The following is an 18,866-nucleotide window of genomic DNA, read 5'->3' on the forward strand; positions in this document are numbered from 1 at the left end:
GCACTCCCCCTCTCTGTGGACGGGGTAGCCGGGGGTGTGTGCGGGCGGACCGGGCAGTCCGGAGCTGCCATCGCTGAGGCCTGTCAGCCCTGAGCCGGCGCCAGTGCCAGCAGGGGTTCGGAGAGGCGGCCGCGGTACCTGGATGAAACTGGCGTTGATGTAGTCAGGGGCGCCCTGGTCCGCCAGCAGGCTGAGGGGTACGAGGCTCTGGTCGTCTGCAGAGCGGGAAGAGCACACAGAGATTAAAGGCATGCAGGCTTGTGCTGACGGGAGGCCAGAGAAGGATGGGAGTTACCCGGCATGCAGTTTTCCCAGGACAGGGCGGGAGGCAGGGTGGTTTCAGACTGTCAGGACACGCGTGTAAGCAAGGGGCTTTACAAACTCCAAACCTCCATGTGGCAGAAACAGCAGCCGTCGTCGAGGGTGCCGCCTGTGACACACCAGCGCCCTGTTCAGGGGCGGGCTGGCACTCTCACCTCTCACCCTGTTCAGGGGCGGAGCGGTGGCTCTGCGGCTCAGGATCTGCGCCTGTGGCTGGAAGGTTGCCGGGTCAAATCTTGTGGCCAGCAGAGGAATCCTACTCCGTTGGGCCCCTGAGCAAGGCCCTTAACCCCAACTGCTCCAGGGGCGCCGTACAACAGCTAACCCTGCACTCTGACCCCAGGCTTCTCTCCCTGTCTGTGTGTCTCATGGAGAGCAAGCTGGGGTATGTGAAAAGACAAATTCCTGATGCAAGAAGTTGTAGAGGGCTAATAAAGTGATCTTATCTAATCTTACCTTGGCCAAAGCTGCAGAAACTGGTTGAAGCTCAGAGCCTATGAGCCCAAGGGATTTGCATGAAGTGTTCTTTATGAAGGACTCTAACCTGCCCTCATGGCTGAGCTCAGCAGGAGGTGAAGCACCTTTCTGGATGGCAACTTACAAGCCACAGGTGACAGGTGTGCTCACCTGGATCCAGAGCTTCAGAACCTTGCCACAGCGCCATCTATCAGTTCTTTTTAACTCAACATCTCTATTTTAAACTGCTCTGAACTGACTTCACGGTAACTTAATAAATGTCCGTTATTTGACAACTCTGATTGTTGGTAGTAAATTCTGGCCCCATTTTCATGAGCTGTATCTGGATCTGAATGACTTTATTTTTACAATGATTCCACATTTAGCGTTGGTGCAGTGGTCAGCATTGCTGCCTTGCACCACTGGGGCTCTAGGCTCAGTTCCTGGAATGCTATATGCGTGGAGTCTGCATGTTCTCGCCGTGTTTGAATAGGTTTCCTCCAGGTGCTCTGGTTTGCTCCCACAGTCCATACTGGACATGCTGCTAGCTTAACTGGCTTCTGGGAAAACTGGCACTAGGTGTGAGTGTGTGAGTGTGCGTGTGCCGTGCAATGGACTAGCATCCCGTCCAGGATGTACCCCGCCTTGCTCGCTGGGATAGGCTCTGGCTCCTCCGCAACCCGGAACTGGAAGAAGTGTTTGAAGGGGGATGGATGGCATGGGCACTATCGTACAGTTATCTTCAGAAGGAAGGGGTAAGAGATGGGATAAGGCAATGCTGTGAGAACGCTAGGCTCAGTCCTTCCCAGAGGCAGCTCTTTCCTGTCCAGGTCTTTGCTGCACCTGGTCGTGTCGATGGAGGCAAGCGTGTTGACCTAGCCAAGCAGTTTTCCCAGGACAGGGAGGGGCGCAGCGATACCACCTTGTGGGGTACGCAGGTGCCTGTGGTTCCTAGTGGGGGGATGGCGAGGGGCAGCTCTGCGGTGGACACTCACAGGGCAGGATGTCCTTGTAGCGGTTCTTCTTCAGGTTCACCTTCAGCGCTCCCATGTCCGTCGTCAGGCCCAGGCTCAGCTTCATCGCCACCGTTTCGGTGCGGATGGCCTGGGGAAAGCACCGCAGGCGACCTGTGACTTCATACAGTCTGAACCAGCTGCTCGGCCTCTGATTACTGCACACAATCGAGGAGTTTGACATCACACTTCAAACACTCTGCCAATAGAGGAACCCTGCACTGGGGCTCTAAACAACCTCTCTAACTTGACAAAAGCCCTACAGCTAAAGATGATCTGCGTTGCTAATAGGATTTCTCTGCTGATGTAGCCTCCATTATTAAGTAAAAGGCTCCTAGTGTCACCTCCAGACGTTACATGACGTGTCTGGGGTTACTGCAGGGTGCAGGCTGGACAACACTCCCATGTGCCACAGCTGGGACTGGTGTAGAAATCAGCAACCACCACTAAACCTCTCATTGCAGCCACACATACTCATTCCAGTGCAGCCCAGGGAAGCCATCAAGTTTACAGCCCGGGGAAGCCATAAAGTTTACAAACGACAGTAGGCCATTTGTCCCCTCCAGCCTGTTTGGAAAATCATTACTAAATTGGTCCCTGGATCTGAGGCACTGTTTTGTTAAAGGAGTCAGCGTATCAGCTTCAAGAACACGGCTGGGTAGCTTGTTCCACACCCCCACGACTCTTTGCGTAAAGAAGTGTCCCCTGCTCTCAGTTTTAAATGCGCTCCCCTGTAGTTTTCACTGGTTTGCGTTTTATTTTTAACTGACCTTGTCATTGCCTTTTAGGATATTGAACACGTGCATCAAGCGCCCGAGTAGACCTCTCGATTAGAGGCTGGAAAGGTTCACTTCCTTCAGCCCGTCAGTGACGGAGATCCCTGGAACATACCTGGTTGCCCTTCTGTGCACCGATTCCAGGCAGCCACCTCATTTTTGTAACATAGTTTTTAAAAGTGTACATAATATCGCACAGGAAGCCTTACTAGTATATTAAATATATCAATTTTAACATAACATCCCTTTACATTAATATTACTTTTAACCATAGAGGCCAACGTCCTCTTTGCCTGATTGATTTCACCCCCTCGTGATGTAGAAATGGGGGGTGCAGTGGCCCGGTGTGCAGCGCTGTTGCCCTGCTGCTGGGTCAGTTCCAGACCCGGGTGCTCTCTGAGCTGCAAGTTCTCCCTGTGTGTGAGTGGGTTTCCTCCGGTGTCTGCAAAGCTCTCCCCTCAATAATAAACTGTTTACAATGGTCATGTTTTTTTCACTTTAGTCCACTTTTAAAAACAACCCATTTACCCTAAAATGCTAACAATATGTAAAAAAAATCAGTAAAATGCACAACTAATAAGACAAGGTAAAAATACATACTACACAAGTTTAGAATTTAAGGATAGCAATGGTGCCCTATAGAGGTAGATCAATGCTTATGTCTTGTGTGCTTTAAGAACTTTATACAGTATACCTTTGCACAAAATGAAGAGCTTGTATATTTGTGGTAAAAAAGGCACAGGAACAATTTGCATTGACTGTGTTGATTGCATTTGTTAAGCAATATGTCAAAACATCCTGAAAGCATAAAGTGCATATATTTCATAATGCAGTGTGTTTCTGGACTGAAAAAACGTCATTCGTGATTTAACGGACATTCTGTAATAACTTTCACCCCCTCCCCTCCAAGCAGTCTGTTAAACCGGGTAATAGCGTCTAATCGATCATGCATCGCTTTCGACTCTCAAATAATCAGCTTGGCCAGCAGGGGGAGACAGACCTCCACATCTCACCGGAGATGCTCTTGGCGTGGTAGAGCTGGCGCGGCACTCGCCTGCACAGTGACCGCGCTCCCCGAGCACACTCCTCACTCCTGAGCCACTGTAACCACTGCCCACAGCTAGCGTGCTCTTCTGAACCCCTGATAAGCACAGGTTTAAGACTGAAATGATATAAACATGTCACTGATGATAACCCAGACTTGTTCAAATATCTCTAATACCTCTTGGACAGCTGGTACCTCTCACCAATACTACTACTTCTGCAAGCACTGCAGCAGCTACTACTGTTAAGATGATTGTTAGTTCTACTGCTGTTACAGACAGCAAAGGCAGCAATGTCTGCTCATGGCTAGGACTGGAGTGTTTGTGTGGACTAATCAGAAAGGCAGACAGGGTGTTAGGATATAAAGGTAAACGAGTAGAATTTATATCAAGGGGCACTAGGTTAAATTGTACATAAATGTATAGTGTTTTATCAAAATTGTATGGAGACCTTGTCTGAAGGACTCATTAAAATCCTTTGTACAGATTTGGTCGCAGAGTTATAGAAAAGATACGGTATTGCTGCTCTGGACTTTGTACAGGGAAGAGGAACCAGATGCATTCTGGGACTTAAGGGAGTGTCCCACACCGGCAGGCTGGAGGAACTGAGTCTATTTAGTTTGAAGGGAGTGTCCCATACTGACAGGTTGAAGGAACTGAGTCTCTTTAGTCTGAAGGGAGTGTCCAACACCGACAGGCTGGAGGAACTGCGTCTGTTTAGTCTGAAAGGAGTGTCCCACACTGACAGGCTGAGGAAACTGAATCTTTTAGTCTTGAACAGAAAAGACTACAAGGGGATTGAATTCAAGTACACAAAATACCCAAAAGGCATCAACAAAGTTAACCCAGCAGATCTCTTCATGAACCAGAGGACACAAGTGGAAACTACAGAGAAGTGCATCTATAAGTGACAACGGGAGGCACTTCTTTACACAAAGGGTTGTGGAAGTCTGGAACAAGCTACCCATCCACATTGCTGGTGCCGGTAACCTTCTTTCAGGAAACAGCTGGATGAGATCTTGGGATCAACTGCCTACCACACAGGGTGGCTGGGCTGATCAGCTCCTCTCATGAGGTCTTTTCCACACACAGACACACAGAATGTCTCTTCGGAAATTTGCCCCTTTACAGTTTTACTCTAACTTCACTAAGTGAATACTCTATTTTCACTGCTGTTATCCCCTCCCCCCACTTATTACAAAGAGACATAAAACATCTCAGGTTTTAAAGTGTCTTTTCAGAACACACTGTGCAAAGGGTCCGATCAGCACGGCGCTGTTCCAGGAGCTCTTCACAGCCACTTCCTGCTGCTCGCCGCCGGGCTGGGTCCTGCATGAGCCCCCAAGGTAAGAGGAGGATTTGCATGGCAGGGCGGCTGCCTGAAACGAGAGCCCTTATCTGCAGGTGCTCATTCAAATCCTGTTATATATAGAGCTGCAGTCCGCGAGACTCGCAGACACAAAGCGAAACACACACCAGTGAAAACACACGACTGTGGCCGCGTCCAGCCCTCAGTTTCTCACTAGAGAAGTGCAGGCTGGCCACCATGAGCGCTCGTCGAGAGAAAGCAAAAAGCACATTTTTGCCAACGATATAAGGACAGAGAAGAAGCCAGCGTACTGGCTTGGTAGGGCAACACTTCTCAAAACATGAGCTCATGCCCAGCGACCTCGCCATGCAGAGCACCCACATACTGGACCGTTTTCATTCCAGAGGCTCAGACTGACAGCGATCTACTCCGAGAAGCTACACGGTTTACCGATCCCTTGCTTCATAACTTTGGGTGAATTTTAAAATGAATGAACAGCAAGGTGGAGGTCTTGCCCTCAACCATTTTCAAGCAATAGCTTTTATTGAGGATCTCTAATTCAAACACAGAATCATAAGGCACACGATAATTGCCATAAGTTAAACTACTATGAAATGGAAGATATTTAAAGCCGTGTGTTTTTACACAGGAAGATTGGGGAGCAAAGTGTGCCCTCCCTTGGATTAGGGGGACCCTGGGACAGCCTCAGAGGGTCTCCTGGCCTGTCTGGGCCCCTGTTTGAGAATCACCGATTCAACAGAACCGTTCCTGCACTCTGGCTGCAGAGGCTCCCACAGCAGGAGCTGCGTTTACGTCTCTGGTCGAGGACAAACACAGACACACAGAGACGTTAAGTAACTTCCTCTGACTGAGAGACAGTTAGACAGCAGGGGAGTCAGGTAATGAGTCATTCGCTATAACTGCTACATAAGGTGACATATCTCTACATAACTGTACCACTACACAGCATATTAGATTACCAGTACCAACAGACTGTACACAACTCTGTCGCAGATGTGCTGAGTCGCAGCTACAGAGTCCTGGAGTCAGTCCAGCAGCGTTCACGCACCACGCGGGGTTTCTGAGGGATACAGGTGGGGCCACAGATACTTCAGCTTGAGCAAACCAGTGCCAGGAGCCAGACACAGCACTCACACATGCAAGGGACCTGTCCGTGTGTGCAGTCCTGCAGTTCACACACTAGGACGGCCACAGGGAAGGCACAGCACTGCAATGCTATTCATGCATTTTCTTAACCAGCCCCCCAGAACGCTGAACAACGTCACACGCTCTGCGGACAACGACGTCTCCGATTCCAGGGGACGCTTTCAACGTGCATGTGCAAGTTTCCTTTGGACAGCTGTCCAGCTCGAAGGTCCACTCTGAACTGCGCCGCGCGTCTCCAGCTTCAATCCTCTCCATGCTGCCCCCTCCTCGACCCTGTTTCTTCTACTAAACTGCCAGTTACGAGGCGGGGGGAAAGAGTGGCCCTGCACTCTCAGCACACTCCGAGAAACAGGGGAAAGAACCATTCTGTTCCTTCTTCTTCACTGTGGCATGAGGAATCCCTGGTGCCTCCTGGACAGATAACTGCGTGCTCTTTGTGCTGATATAGTAGTAATAATAATACACTTATATAGCACTTCTCTGGACACTCCACTCAAAGCGCTTTCCAGGGCTGATGTCAGACGTGACGGTTGGCTAACATGGCCTCCTTCCAACAGTGGTCACTGCCCAACAGGCTGCCCCAGTGCAACACTGAGCATGCTGCCGTTAGCGACATCACTCCATCGAGCACGAGGCTGGGACGGTGCAGAACTCTCTGGGCGCGTGCCGCTGTCCTGAGCCCGAGAGCGGAGATCACCAGAGCCCAGCAGGGGCAGAACTGAGCTGCACGCTCCACCCTGAGGTGTGTTAGTGGTCCGCTCTGAGAGGCCTGCACTTGAGAGCTTTCACACTATCAAGAGGGGGAGCCCTGTCATGAGAGAAACCCGTGTACGTGATGTAAGTATCCTCAGCAGAACACACGCCTTCCGGAGCACAACCTAACGAGAGCGTGACTCAGGCCACTGAGTGAACCAGCCACCATTGCAAAGGCGTAATAAACCAAAGCAGAACGTCATATGGGACAGGCACAAGCACCCTGGAGGAACCCACACCCAATAATTCATAGACCCATATTCTTGCGCTTTCTGAAGATGCAAGAACATTTTTCTTTCCTTATTGCTAATGCTGGTTACGAAATTAAATGACCTTTGAGACTGTGTGCATGTGACGACATTCCTTTGGATATCAGTCTAGTTAATCAATATCTAATTGTGCACTGCAAATGTGAATTGCAAAGCATACTACTTGTGCATAGCGAAATTGTGAAAAACAAAAACTGATTCTTGGTTTAGACGTAGGTTTGTGCTTTACTTGTCAGCACAATGCCAGGTGTAAATGGCCAAGACAAACTCTGCTAGCCCGGGCTGTGAACATGGTTTAGGTGTGAAAGAGGAACTCCAGATTAAACATTTAACAGGCTTGTCTAACGGTCTTGACAAGAGGAACCAGCAGTCACTGGAAACAGACTGTGGCTGACTTGCAATTGACAGCAGTTAAACCTCCTGTTCAAATCCGCCTGTTAGCAGATGTTTGGCTGGGACACATGGTAGATAAGTTACTCAATGTCGGGATTTTTTTCTTTCTAAAACTAACCACCTGCATAAATACAGAGGGTCACTCGAGAAGCCCACCGCTGAAGGAAAAAGTCGGGGCTTCTTCTGAGGCAAGTAGCAGCTCACACTGAGCACGCTGCAGAGGCCAAGCCACTGTGTACCGGCTGTCCTCCTCGTTCCTCCCCTGGGCTCGCAGAGCCACGGCCCAGCAGGCCTGTTCCTGGACCTCACTGGTTCCTAACCATGTGGGAAACCAGTCCGGTGGCATGATGGGTAGCTCGGCTGCACCAAGGCTCTTGGGGCCCGGGTACATTCTGCGTGGAGTCTGCATGCTTCCCCATGTCTGCAGGGGTTTTCTCCCGGTGCTGCCCTTACAGCTAGGGGCTTCATTTTCAACAGCAAGGCTTGGGAAGTTTGTTCCATACTCCCACAACCCTTTGTGTAAAGAAGTCTCTCCCCTCCCCCCCCCCGTTAGATTAAAATGCACCTCTGGTTTCTACTTGTGCTCTCTGGTCTGTGTTTTGGATTCAGTGACATGCTTGTGTAACCTGAGCCTGACGAAAGCTCATTGGTGACCTGACCCAGGCACTGTATTCTAGAATCCCTTCCTACAGCCTGGCCTGATGCCGTTGTGTTGAGGAACAAATGAATCAGCTACTGTAGGCTTCACGTCAGGCTCGTGGAGCTGTGCTGCAGCTTCTCGACGCTCCTGCTTAAGAAGCTCTCTCTCCTTGGTTTCGGATCGGATCGTCTGCGCGTATTACCAAACAGCATCAGCTCAGGACCTGTGACGCCAGTCCATACGTGGCACTGTGCCGTCTACTACTGGCGTCACAGGTCCTGAGCTGATGCTGTTTGGTAATACGCGCAGACGATCCGATCCGAAACCAAGGAGAGAGAGCTTCTTAAGCAGGAGCGTCGAGAAGCTGCAGCACAGCTCCACGAGCCTGACGTGAAGCCTACAGTAGCTGATTCATTTGTTCCTCAACACAACGGCATCAGGCCAGGCTGTAGGAAGGGATTCTAGAATACAGTGCCTGGGTCAGGTCACCAATGAGCTTTCGTCAGGCTCAGGTTACACAAGCATGTCACTGAATCCAAAACACAGACCAGAGAGCACAAGTAGAAACCAGAGGTGCATTTTAATCTAACGGGGGGGGAGGGGAGAGACTTCTTTACACAAAGGGTTGTGGGAGTATGGAACAAACTTCCCAAGCCTTGCTGTTGAAAATGAAGCCCCTAGCTTCTTTAAAAACGGTTGGATGGTTGTTGGATCAATTAGCTACTAGCAACCAAATAAGCTGGATGTGCAAATGGCCTCCTCTTACATTCCAACCACCTGCTGGAAAAGAATCAGTGACCTACAGAGCCGTTTTAAAATGAGCTCCGTACACAAACGTCAAGGAGCTGTGTGCTTATCACCCCTCTTATGAAAGCAATTATCAAAGTCATTTCAGGCAGCAAAAAATAGCGACCCCTCTGTAGCGAAAGAGCCTGGGTCTGAATAAAGAAAGGGCAGAATGAACCACAGCAAAGGAACCAGCCACATGACACCAGTGCCAGTCAGAGGCAGCTGTGACCTCATGCTTCTCCATACTGCTGCAGCAGAAGAGAGCACCTCTCCGGCCCCAGACAGCAACACCAGTCCCCAGTAAAATGTCACAAGAAACCTGACTCAGCCAGAACAGCTTAAAGGCCTTTCCCCGCACAGAGAGCCTTAACTCTGCTTCTAGGCAGAGCTGTCACTGGGACTGCCCTGGCACCTCTGGGCGGGGGGTCCCAGGCAGCGAGCGAAAGGTGCTGCTGCAGCTCTGCGAGGCAGGGTCGCGCTGCGAAACCTTCAGCGAAGTCGAGAAGCTCACATTACAGGCGTTAGGAAAACAGACCAAAATGACGGCCAGCAGTGGTGCTGCTGTCGCCCTCTTTTTTCAATTCATCTCCACCGTGCGAAAGTGATCCGCATTTAGCTCACAAGAACGCATTTCTAAATGAGCAAACCCTTTTAACACATCCTGTTTGTTTATGAAAGGACGAGAGGCCCGTTCCGGCCCTTTTCTTCAGCGCTCCCCGCGCGTTCAATTTCATATTCTGTCTACGTGCCTATATCAGGTTCCCCTTGCAGATAATCGCTCACCTGCCTATAAATACCGACACGGCAAACACGGGGGGCGGGAGGGTGTGCAAATGACAGTGCTGCGTGCCAGCGCAGTAGTCACCGCTAAATATAACCAGCACCTCGCTGCGTTGTGGTGTCTGCACACGAGCAGTCTTCAGTGAAGATGTGCAACACTCTAGACACCACATTACGAGAAAAACGCAGGGGTGAATCTTTTGCGCTTTAAGCCTTTATAAGCCTTAAATGTATGCCTCATGGGCCTTAAAACGGCGCTAAACGTGGCGCGTTTACTCATCTTGGAAGATCTCGCCGTCACCGGCTCGCTTGGTCCACTTACTCAGAAATGGACGGGCTGACCGCTGGACGCCCCAGCTCGCGTATGTTTCCAGGCTTCTGAACAACTGAAGTGTTATAAAAGCATGCGATCGTTTTTTTTTTTTACCCTGCCTTCTCAGTCTTTGAAAGGGCTCCTACGATGACAGGGAGTAGAGGAGTTCACGCCCCGCCAAATGAAGGGTGGGCACGTACAGTACACCGTCTCCTGCCTGAACCCCTCGGCTCTAGTCCGGGCTTGAGCGCGCCAGCCGCCAGAGCGCTGAAGCGGGTCAAAGCTTTGGGCTCAACCCGGGTGACCATATTTTGGTTTTCAAAAAAGAGGACGGGCGGATAATCGACACTCGACACCTGCCTCCCAAGTAAAGAATCCTTTATTACTTTTTCTAATAAAAAATCAATTCAGACTCTCTAGTTTTAATTCAACTTCTTAGTAAACTCTTAAACAGTTGCAGGGTTGCTGTTTCTCTTCCATAACGGCAAACAAGGAAAAAACAAAAATAGAGCCCTATTTTAAACTTTTTTTAAGTTTTTTTTTTCATTTTAACACAACAAACGTCTTCACATCTGAGGGGAAAATGAAGACATCAGGGAGAAGTCCTCATTGGTTGCACAAATGATCGATTCTAACGAAACATTTTGAAATAGAATGAAACAGGTTAAACACTGTTATTTCTCATGGCCATAAAACAGCCACACACTCACACAAAAACCCTTTTCAAGCAACGTGCAAGTTCAAAACATCTACCGGTAGAGTCACGCCGCAGGCCGACCGCCCCGCGCTAATAAGTGGTTTCAAGCGGGCTGACTGGCTCCGCTGGGGAAGAATGTGGAGGGGGGAGGGAAACGGCACCACACAGGAAAACAACCCGGGAAAAAGGAGCAAATGCAAAAAAAAAAGTGTTTATAGACATCAGCGCTGGGCAGCAGCGATCAGGTCCATGATGCTCATGGCTCGTGGCATTGCCACCAGGAAGGAAGCACGTGTATATCACTCAGAGAAAGAACAAAAGAAATTCCCTTTTCACTTGTTGGAGGTTTATTCAAACAAAGGGCTGAACCGAGGACGACGGTGATTAGCACACGCACTGTAACACAACGAACAGGTTGACTGGCCGGTGGTCAAGGTGAATTCCTACATCGCAGACGGGAGTAAAACAGCACCACCCAGGCCTGTGACTTCGCTCTGGCTGTAGGTGCCGACAGTGTGTGGAGGGGTGAAGCCGGTTTAATGATTAAGTAGCAGTTTCACGCGCGCTAGTTCTCATTTTCAGGAAAGCTGAGTCTAAAGCCTGTCCTCCATGCCGATGAAGGGTTGTGCAGTTCTGCCTGAGCGTCTCCGCAGAGTTTGGTCTAAACGTCCTGTCATGTCAGAGACAGAGGACAGACCACCTGCCAGTGGAATCCTCAATTAGCGGGGCAACGCAGCCGGGTATCTGAGGCGATGTCAAATAATTGAACCGACCCACATACAGTACCCGTCGTCATTCCTGGGAATGGTCGCAGCCACCCGCAGCGAATTCCACAAGCACAAGGCAGGAGACGGGACTACACCCTGGACGGGTCCCACGTGGACACACACACAGCACAAAGCAGCCCCGCATTTCTTGCAAAGGAAACAAGAGAGCCCATGGAAATTCCACGTAGTCTAGGAGAGACCATACAAACTCCTCACAGAAGGTTCATCAGGCAGGAGTTGAACACAGGACACAAGGACTACAAAAAATCAGCGCTAACCGGCTAACTGACCATTCTGCCCTAATAATTTAGAATTTTTTATTTATAGAATTTCACAAGTCCTTTGAACAGTTTTACCACAGAGAGCAGAGTGTTTGTTTTCTTCCTGTGCCAAAGGTTACAGTAAGAGGACTGGGTGGCCTCCCTCCCCTGTCCCTGGTGTGGGTCACAGTCTCTGTGTGATCCACCTCCTTCTCCACCCTGTCCTTCAACAACAACACGAACACCCCTGCTGCTGGTAAAAACATCACGTTGTTTTCCCAACAGGCCTGCTGAGGTGATGGCTGGGGTTAAAAGCTCTTCCTTTCTCTCACTGGATGTTTTTGTTGGCTCTCAGCTGGTAACAATCAGCGCTAATATGGAGATAAAGATCTATTTTAAGAGCTGTTAAAGGCATGAGCTGTGTTGTTCAGGCAATGTAATTATTTTAACTGTTTCCTAGCAGTTTTGCTCAACATCCCCTCTGCTACCTCCTCTAGTACTAGTCTGGTGGTTCTATCAAAAAGCCGATTGATCAAGACGTTCCTTTAAAAAATGAAATGCTGGTGGCAGAGTACTTGGCCCTTGTCCTCCACTCCCTCACCGCTGTGTGAAACAAGGACAGGAGCAGAGAGAGGAGGCAGAGCTTCTCCTGTCTGTGAGAGGGATCCTGCTCCCTGCCTGCTGGGCTCTGTGGGATAGGAGCACGCAGAAGGAAAGGAGGCAGGACCTGCATGCTCTAATCCACTGCTCTAATGAGAGTGCTGCAGAGGGAGAAAGATCGGAAAATAAAGTTCTCATCTTCCTCACATCACCCGCCGCCCAGAGTCTTCAGTTCCCCTAAATAAAATGACCTCACTGGGGGAAACTGTGAGATGCGATGGAAATTCTCACTGTCTGGGCTCTTCCAGAGGGTCAGCATGAGGGACACTGCCAGTACAGACACAAGACAGTCCGAATCCACTAGCTCACCGGTTTTTCAAATAACGTTGCAATTTCCTGAGAACTTTAGTGTTCACCCCTTCCAGAGAAATAACACCATACTAATTTTTTTTCAGTTTTGGCACAAGATTACAGCAGATCCTAACTAATTCATTTGACTGGTGCTTTTATTGTGAGTAACTTACAATGACAACAATCAAGACTGGAGGCACTTACTTCCACAAAGAGCTGTGGGGGTCTGGAACAAGTTACCCAACTCCGAAGTGTCTGGATGAAATCCTAAGATCAACTACAGTAGCTGCTGACTACCAAGCAGTCCAGACTGGACAAACAGCCTCCCTTGTTTGTGACCCGTCCTGTGTTGTGCAGTTCTTCCCTGGCCAGCAAACACAATCCAGCCTAAGAGTCCAGCAATAAGCACTGCTTCCTCACACTGCAATGAGAACATCGCTTGTTCATTATTTGCATACTGAAATAATTTTATCAATGAGCCACACTTTGTGCTGTATCTTCAATTAATTTATGAGAATCCCTATTGTTTGATCGAGATGTAATGCTCAGATCTGTAATCTGAGCAGCAGAAGACACTCTCAGTGCTGTCTTTGTCAGTTTGCACTGTGTGGGATTTAGGGGTGCCTTTCATGCAGAGGCTGGTCCCCAAGATTAACCTCTTAGTGGGCGGCAATGTCCCCCATCACCCTCCAGACAAGCGCACAGAGCCCCAGGGTGCTGCAGGTTTCGTCAGACCTGTGAAAGGCAGGGGTTTCTCACTCTGAGGCAGCAGGGCAGAATTTACTGTGAAAGCTGCTACAGCAACTTCGCTTTTAGTTTTTTTGAAATAAAAGCCTAACTGAGGTTAACTGCGTCTGCGGTATGATTCTGCAAACGGATGATTTTCTCTGAGCCAGGGCCAGAACCCAGAGCAGAAGAGGCTTTGAGGTCTCCTGCAGGAGGCTCTCATACCGAGAGTGATGAGTGGAAGACAGAAGATATTCAATCGCACTTTGAATTAAATACCCATTTTGCGTGCCCTGTTAACAGGCTGTTGCCATCTGGAACCGAGGACTGAAGCTCCTCACTGGGAGTCCTCCTGCTCCGAGTTAGCTGCACGTCCCTGTAGAGCCCACAGGGCCACACGTCCTTGTCTCCGGGGGAATGAAAAGACCAGATTCAGGCCCTCTGCTGTCCTTGCACTTGGTGGCACAGCAGAGACCACAACCACAGTTCACGGGACACTGCAACACTTTTTTCTTGGGTCTGTTTTAAGCTCATTGATAGGCTTACATGAGGGAAAACATCAAGCGAGACTGTAGTGACTTGCTATCTGAGTGCGCTCAGCAGTCGGACCACAACTCCCACCCAGACTAGCGCTTCTGTGGGCTGACAGAGATGCACAGAGGCCTGAGACAGTGGTGAGAGCCCAGGAGGCAACTGCACACGCTAAGCTTTCAGGAGACATTTACTGTAGAAGCATTGCTTACTCTGTTCACTGGCACGTGTTCACTGGCACAGCGCTCTTGTCCTAACACGCTCTCAGTAGCCTTAGACTTGGGCTCTGCGGGTTAAGAATGTAGCAGAAGGCGGCTGCATTTTAATCGGCCTGCCCACCTTCACCTCTTCCCTACCATCTTCACCCACTTCCGCAGGTCGGCTCCACGGGTCTAAGTCATAAAAGACCACGACTCACTTCGCGATGAAGGAGTATTCAGCCTAGAAATGGCTGGGCAGCTCCAGGAGAGCTGGAGGGGTGCTGCTAGGCTCAGACCTGGCTGGCTGGGTCTTCTTCCTTGGTCCCAGGATGCCTCACACGTTGCACTAGGAATTGCAATCCTGCACTTCTGCACAGTGGCACTGCGGGGTCTCCGGCACTGTGTGTGCAGGCATGCAGGCTGCTTGCACTAGCGGAGAGCAGGAATGCTGTGGCTTTAACTCACTCGGACTCTGCTGGTGCTACGCGTGGATCTACAACAAACAGGAATCCTGTCAGGAACTTGTCTGTCTGCTGGCTCGATCTGTCATGTTTCCTGAGGCGGCGTGGAGCTGCATTGACTCCAAGGGTACAGTGTGTTGGAGTGGCACTGCAAAAGGATCTCGAGTGGCCTTCCCCTGGGCACTACCCGTTCCTGCACAAGACAGAGGAACTGAACTCCAGCCCCTGCCTCCCCGAACACTTTCACAAGCGTAAAGATAATCAGAACAGAATTAAACAAACACAAGACTTCTGCTATCGGGATCCTGAGCATCGCTGGTTTTGTCTCATAACAAAACCAAAAGGCCAGTCTGACAATAAACTGAAAGTGCTGGAGCTCCAGGCGTTCAAACACAAATGCAACAGAAGCAGAACAGCTCGAGTCAGGAGACTGCAAGGCCCTGCGCCTCTAATCTGTGGCTCAATCAACCAAACACTGTCGAGCGCTAGAGCAGACGCCTCAGAGCTCAGCAAGCGTCCACTCACTGACCAGAACGGGGCTTTCAAGTAGAAAACGGGACGGTCAAAAGGCCTTTCTGGACGAATAACACGATTACAAGACAAGGAGAACCGCAGAATTTGAATGAGCAATAAATCTTCCCCAGGTGAATGGTGCTCAGGCCCACTGTCCTGCCCTGTTGGACACCTGTAGAGGAACTCCGGGCTTCTCTCCATCTTGTCAAATAAGTCCTGCCTTCCAGCTTCTTTGAGCGTACAGCTAAGTCTACACAACTCACTTCGCTTCGCCCCGGTAATCCAGAAGTGAAACCGCTCTGAGCAAACCGTTGCCATATCAACATTTTACAAAGAGCGTTTCAGGCTGCTAGCACTACAAACACTGTTATTGTCAGGCAAAGTATGATAATTATCTTTGCAAAATGATACCGAGTGCTGTAGCTCTCGGAGTACAGTACTTACTGGTATTGGTGCACATACATCGAGCTACAACGGAGCCTGTTAAAAACTTTCTGAAGTGCTACTTCTTGGTACAACCTCGTAAGATACAGCTACGCTTTTATCTCAAAGCACTACAAAATAAAAGTTCGCTGTTAACGCCATGGTAATAACCTGACCGCCGGTACCGGAGACAACACGGCGCGCGCACTCACGCTGTACTCCGCCGCCAGTCGGTCCTCGTCGCCGCGGTCGGACGCCTGCTGGGCCCTCGTCTTCTCCACGAACGCCGCCAGGTGCCGGTCCATGGCTGTCGCGGAGTCAACAAAACAAAACAAAAACGGCGAGAAATAAGGAAACCCCGACGCTTTCTAAGCGCAGACGAGTCGATACTGAAGCAGCCTCATGGTCAGCAGGGCTGTGAAGAGCTCCTGCTCTTGTGCGCGCCTGAGCCAGACCTCCTCACCTCAAAGAGACAAAGTGCTCTCCTCCAGCTCGCTGGAGCCCACTGCGCGTCAAGACTGCTCTCCGTGCAGCTCAGGGCTCAGCCGTTTCTTCCTCTTGTCGGAGCGTGCGAGAGTGAAGGTGCTCTCGGTCACAACTGGACAAGGAAGTGTTTTTTCAATCACTGGAAACGCGCCAGAGCTGTCGGACTGCCGGCGGCGCGGCAGCCTGCTCCCGCGAGCGGGGCGTCGAGCCGGCCGGTGTCCGGCGCGCTGACCCTCCGCTGGACAGCGCACTTTCCCCGCGGTCGGACAGCGACCCGGGGCTGTGAGACGAGGTCTCGGCTCAAGCTGCTATATTCACCTTCGACAAAATAAACCGACGCTGAAAGAAATGCGAGTTCTGACCTGTAAAATCACCACCCTCCGTCGCACTGACCGGCTTGAGCCCCGTTTAGCGCCAGGGAGTCAAACCCCTGAAGGCTCTTTAACTCCACCAGCGCTCTCTGTTTCTACAGACAGAAAAAAATCTTCGCACGATTCAAGAAATATTGTATGGCGATATTTTATGCGCGTCAGAAGTGGTCGTGCAGCGCCGTTATCCGTCAGCATCAGTGCGCAAGGCCAGATCAGCACAGGGGTTTTTAGACGTGTGGTGCACGTGCAACAAGCACTTTGTGCCTCAGGTGGATTTGGGTGCCATTCTGTAGGCTACAGTCCCTGAGCCTGAGACGCTAACTTCGGTCTCCGGGAAGCGCGCTCAGCCCGAAGGGGCAGTGTCTCTGGTCCAGACCGAAGTGCCTGGTACTGGACTGGAGGCCTGTTGGCATAATATGCAATTGCACACATAGAGGAGGGCATTCATGGGTTATTTTTAAAATGCTTTTAATATTTGTCAACAATAATCTTTTGTCCAGCTGCTCTCACAGAGTTACAGTCTAGACGAGTCCAATTTTTATAGTAGTGTATTAGGATCAACACTGCCCCCGTGTGGCCGCCTGTGTGATCTCAGAAACCTGTTTCCAACGAGCAGGAAGAGGTATTCGGCTCCTTACCGAGGGAAAAAGCTAAGAAAGTTTACAAACGAGCAGAGGGCATTGAGTGGTGTGTATGCAGCTGATGGACCCGATGATCTTTAATACAGCTGTTTCCTGAACAATCTCAGGTTATCGGAAACAGTGACGACAAGAATATACCGTATTTCAGGTTTACATCATGAAGAAGAATAAAGACAGCCCGTGTAACTCAGGACATTCTTGATAGTTGCACTTGCTGAAGGTGGGGATAACCGACCTCTTTCTGTGAGGAATGACATTAGAGGAACAGACTAGCTCTGCTGTAATGTATGGAATCTGAGTGGTTAATTAAAGACAGCGGCCAGCAGCCATATCACCCTGCAACTCACAACTGGCAACCTACTGAAGCTCAGCAGGTGTGAGCCTGGTCAGTACCTGGATGGGAGACTCATGGGGAAAACTAAGGTTGCTGCTGGAAGAGGTGTTAGTGGGGCCAGTAGGGGGCGCTCACCCTACAGCTTGTGTGGGTCCTAATGCCCCAGTATAGTGACGGGGACACTATACTGTAAACAGGCGCCGTCCTTTGGATGAGACATAAAACCGAGGCCCTGACTCTCTGTGGTCATTAAAAATCCTGGGGTGTTTCTCGAAAAGAGTAGGGGTGTAACCCTGGTGTCCTGGCCAAATTTCCCATCAGCCTTTATCAATCATGGCTGCCTAATAACCCCCCTATATGAATTGGCTTTATTACTCTGCTCTCCTCCCCACTGATAGCTGGTGTGTGGTGAGTGTTCTGGTGCACTATGGCTGCCGTCACATCATCCAGATGGGGCTGCACACTGGTGGTGGTGGGGATCCCCATTACCTGTAAAGCGCTTTGAGTGGAGTGTCCAGAAAAGCGCTATATAAGTGTAAGCAATTATTATTATTAGCATGCGATCCGTTTGAAAGCATTTTCTTAAAAATAGATGAACCAGTGATACATCCATTAATATTTACTATTATTGCAGCTGGTGTTCTGGAAGTCGAGAGTTTCTTAATTTCGCTCCACCGCAGTCCCCTGGCTGCCTGTGCTAGCAGACACCACTCCTCCACCTGTCCTGCGACTCGCAATCACCCACAACGTGCTCAAAAGGGTCCAGAAATGCTCCTCGCCTGCCACAGCACAAAGACACGTCTGTCTTCAGGAAAGCCAGTCTGGAAAACCCCTCCCGAGCAAGACTTCAATGCAGACTCCATGTGGGCTCACGTTTAGGAATGACTGGACTTGGCAAACAAGGACCTCATCACATGCCCTACCCTGTAACCCCCTGGCCCGCACCTCCCAGGAAAACAGTTCTCCACTCTGTGCTGCTTTAGGACTGGTCACTGCTCATGGTCCAAACTCTGCAGCACATCCTAGAGCCCTGTCCTGTCCTGTCTTGTCCTGTCCACAGACTCAGTGGGGGACTACTCACCCTCCACACAGCTGGACCAGAAGCTATCAATGGGTTGAGGAACTTTGCCTTTCACTAAATAAATACGGTTGAACTCAGATTTGAAGGCGTAAATGATCTGACGTGTGTCCTCTCTTTGTATATCAGAACAGGTAAAATACGATTGACCAATTAAAGTGTTATTATTTCTGGGCATGCGCTGGAAAGACAGCAGATTTGTCAAAACCAGTGTTTGGTCCATGCAGTATCCACGTGCTCGGTTAGCGTCTGTTTCAGTCAACAGTTTTAAATGAGGAAATTCCACATATGCATATATAGTGTGTATATATAAAGTCCACATATATGAAATTCCACAATACAGTACATAGGTATCCCTTCATCCTACGCGCGCAGAATACAGGAAGTGAAGGCGGGCCTATCTTG

The 18,866-nt window shown here is 50.0% G+C and overlaps 1 protein-coding gene across 3 annotated transcripts in view; it reads right to left on the reverse strand.

The window, feature by feature from the left end:
- ptpn18 (protein tyrosine phosphatase non-receptor type 18) overlaps nt 1–16,041 on the reverse strand; it is a 35,778-nt gene extending 19,737 nt beyond the window's left edge. For 2 of the 3 annotated variants that reach the window (XM_088908502.1, XM_088908500.1), the window contains exons 1-3: nt 15,764–16,041; nt 1,773–1,881; nt 139–215 (exon numbers count right to left, since the gene is read on the reverse strand). In XM_088908502.1, coding sequence (XP_088764628.1) covers nt 139–215; nt 1,773–1,881; nt 15,764–15,856 — 279 coding nt within the window. In that variant the 5' untranslated portion in view covers nt 15,857–16,041. Of the gene's footprint in view, nt 1–138; nt 216–1,772; nt 1,882–12,901; nt 12,972–15,763 lie in introns of those variants that run through there. The other variant, XM_088908509.1, reaches the window with a different exon arrangement.
- Nucleotides 16,042–18,866: the final 2,825 nt, after the last annotated feature.

This window comes from Atractosteus spatula, chromosome 2 (genome assembly GCF_055471065.1).
Source record: "Atractosteus spatula isolate fAtrSpa1 chromosome 2, fAtrSpa1.hap1, whole genome shotgun sequence".
Classification (NCBI taxonomy): Eukaryota; Metazoa; Chordata; class Actinopteri; order Semionotiformes; family Lepisosteidae; genus Atractosteus; species Atractosteus spatula.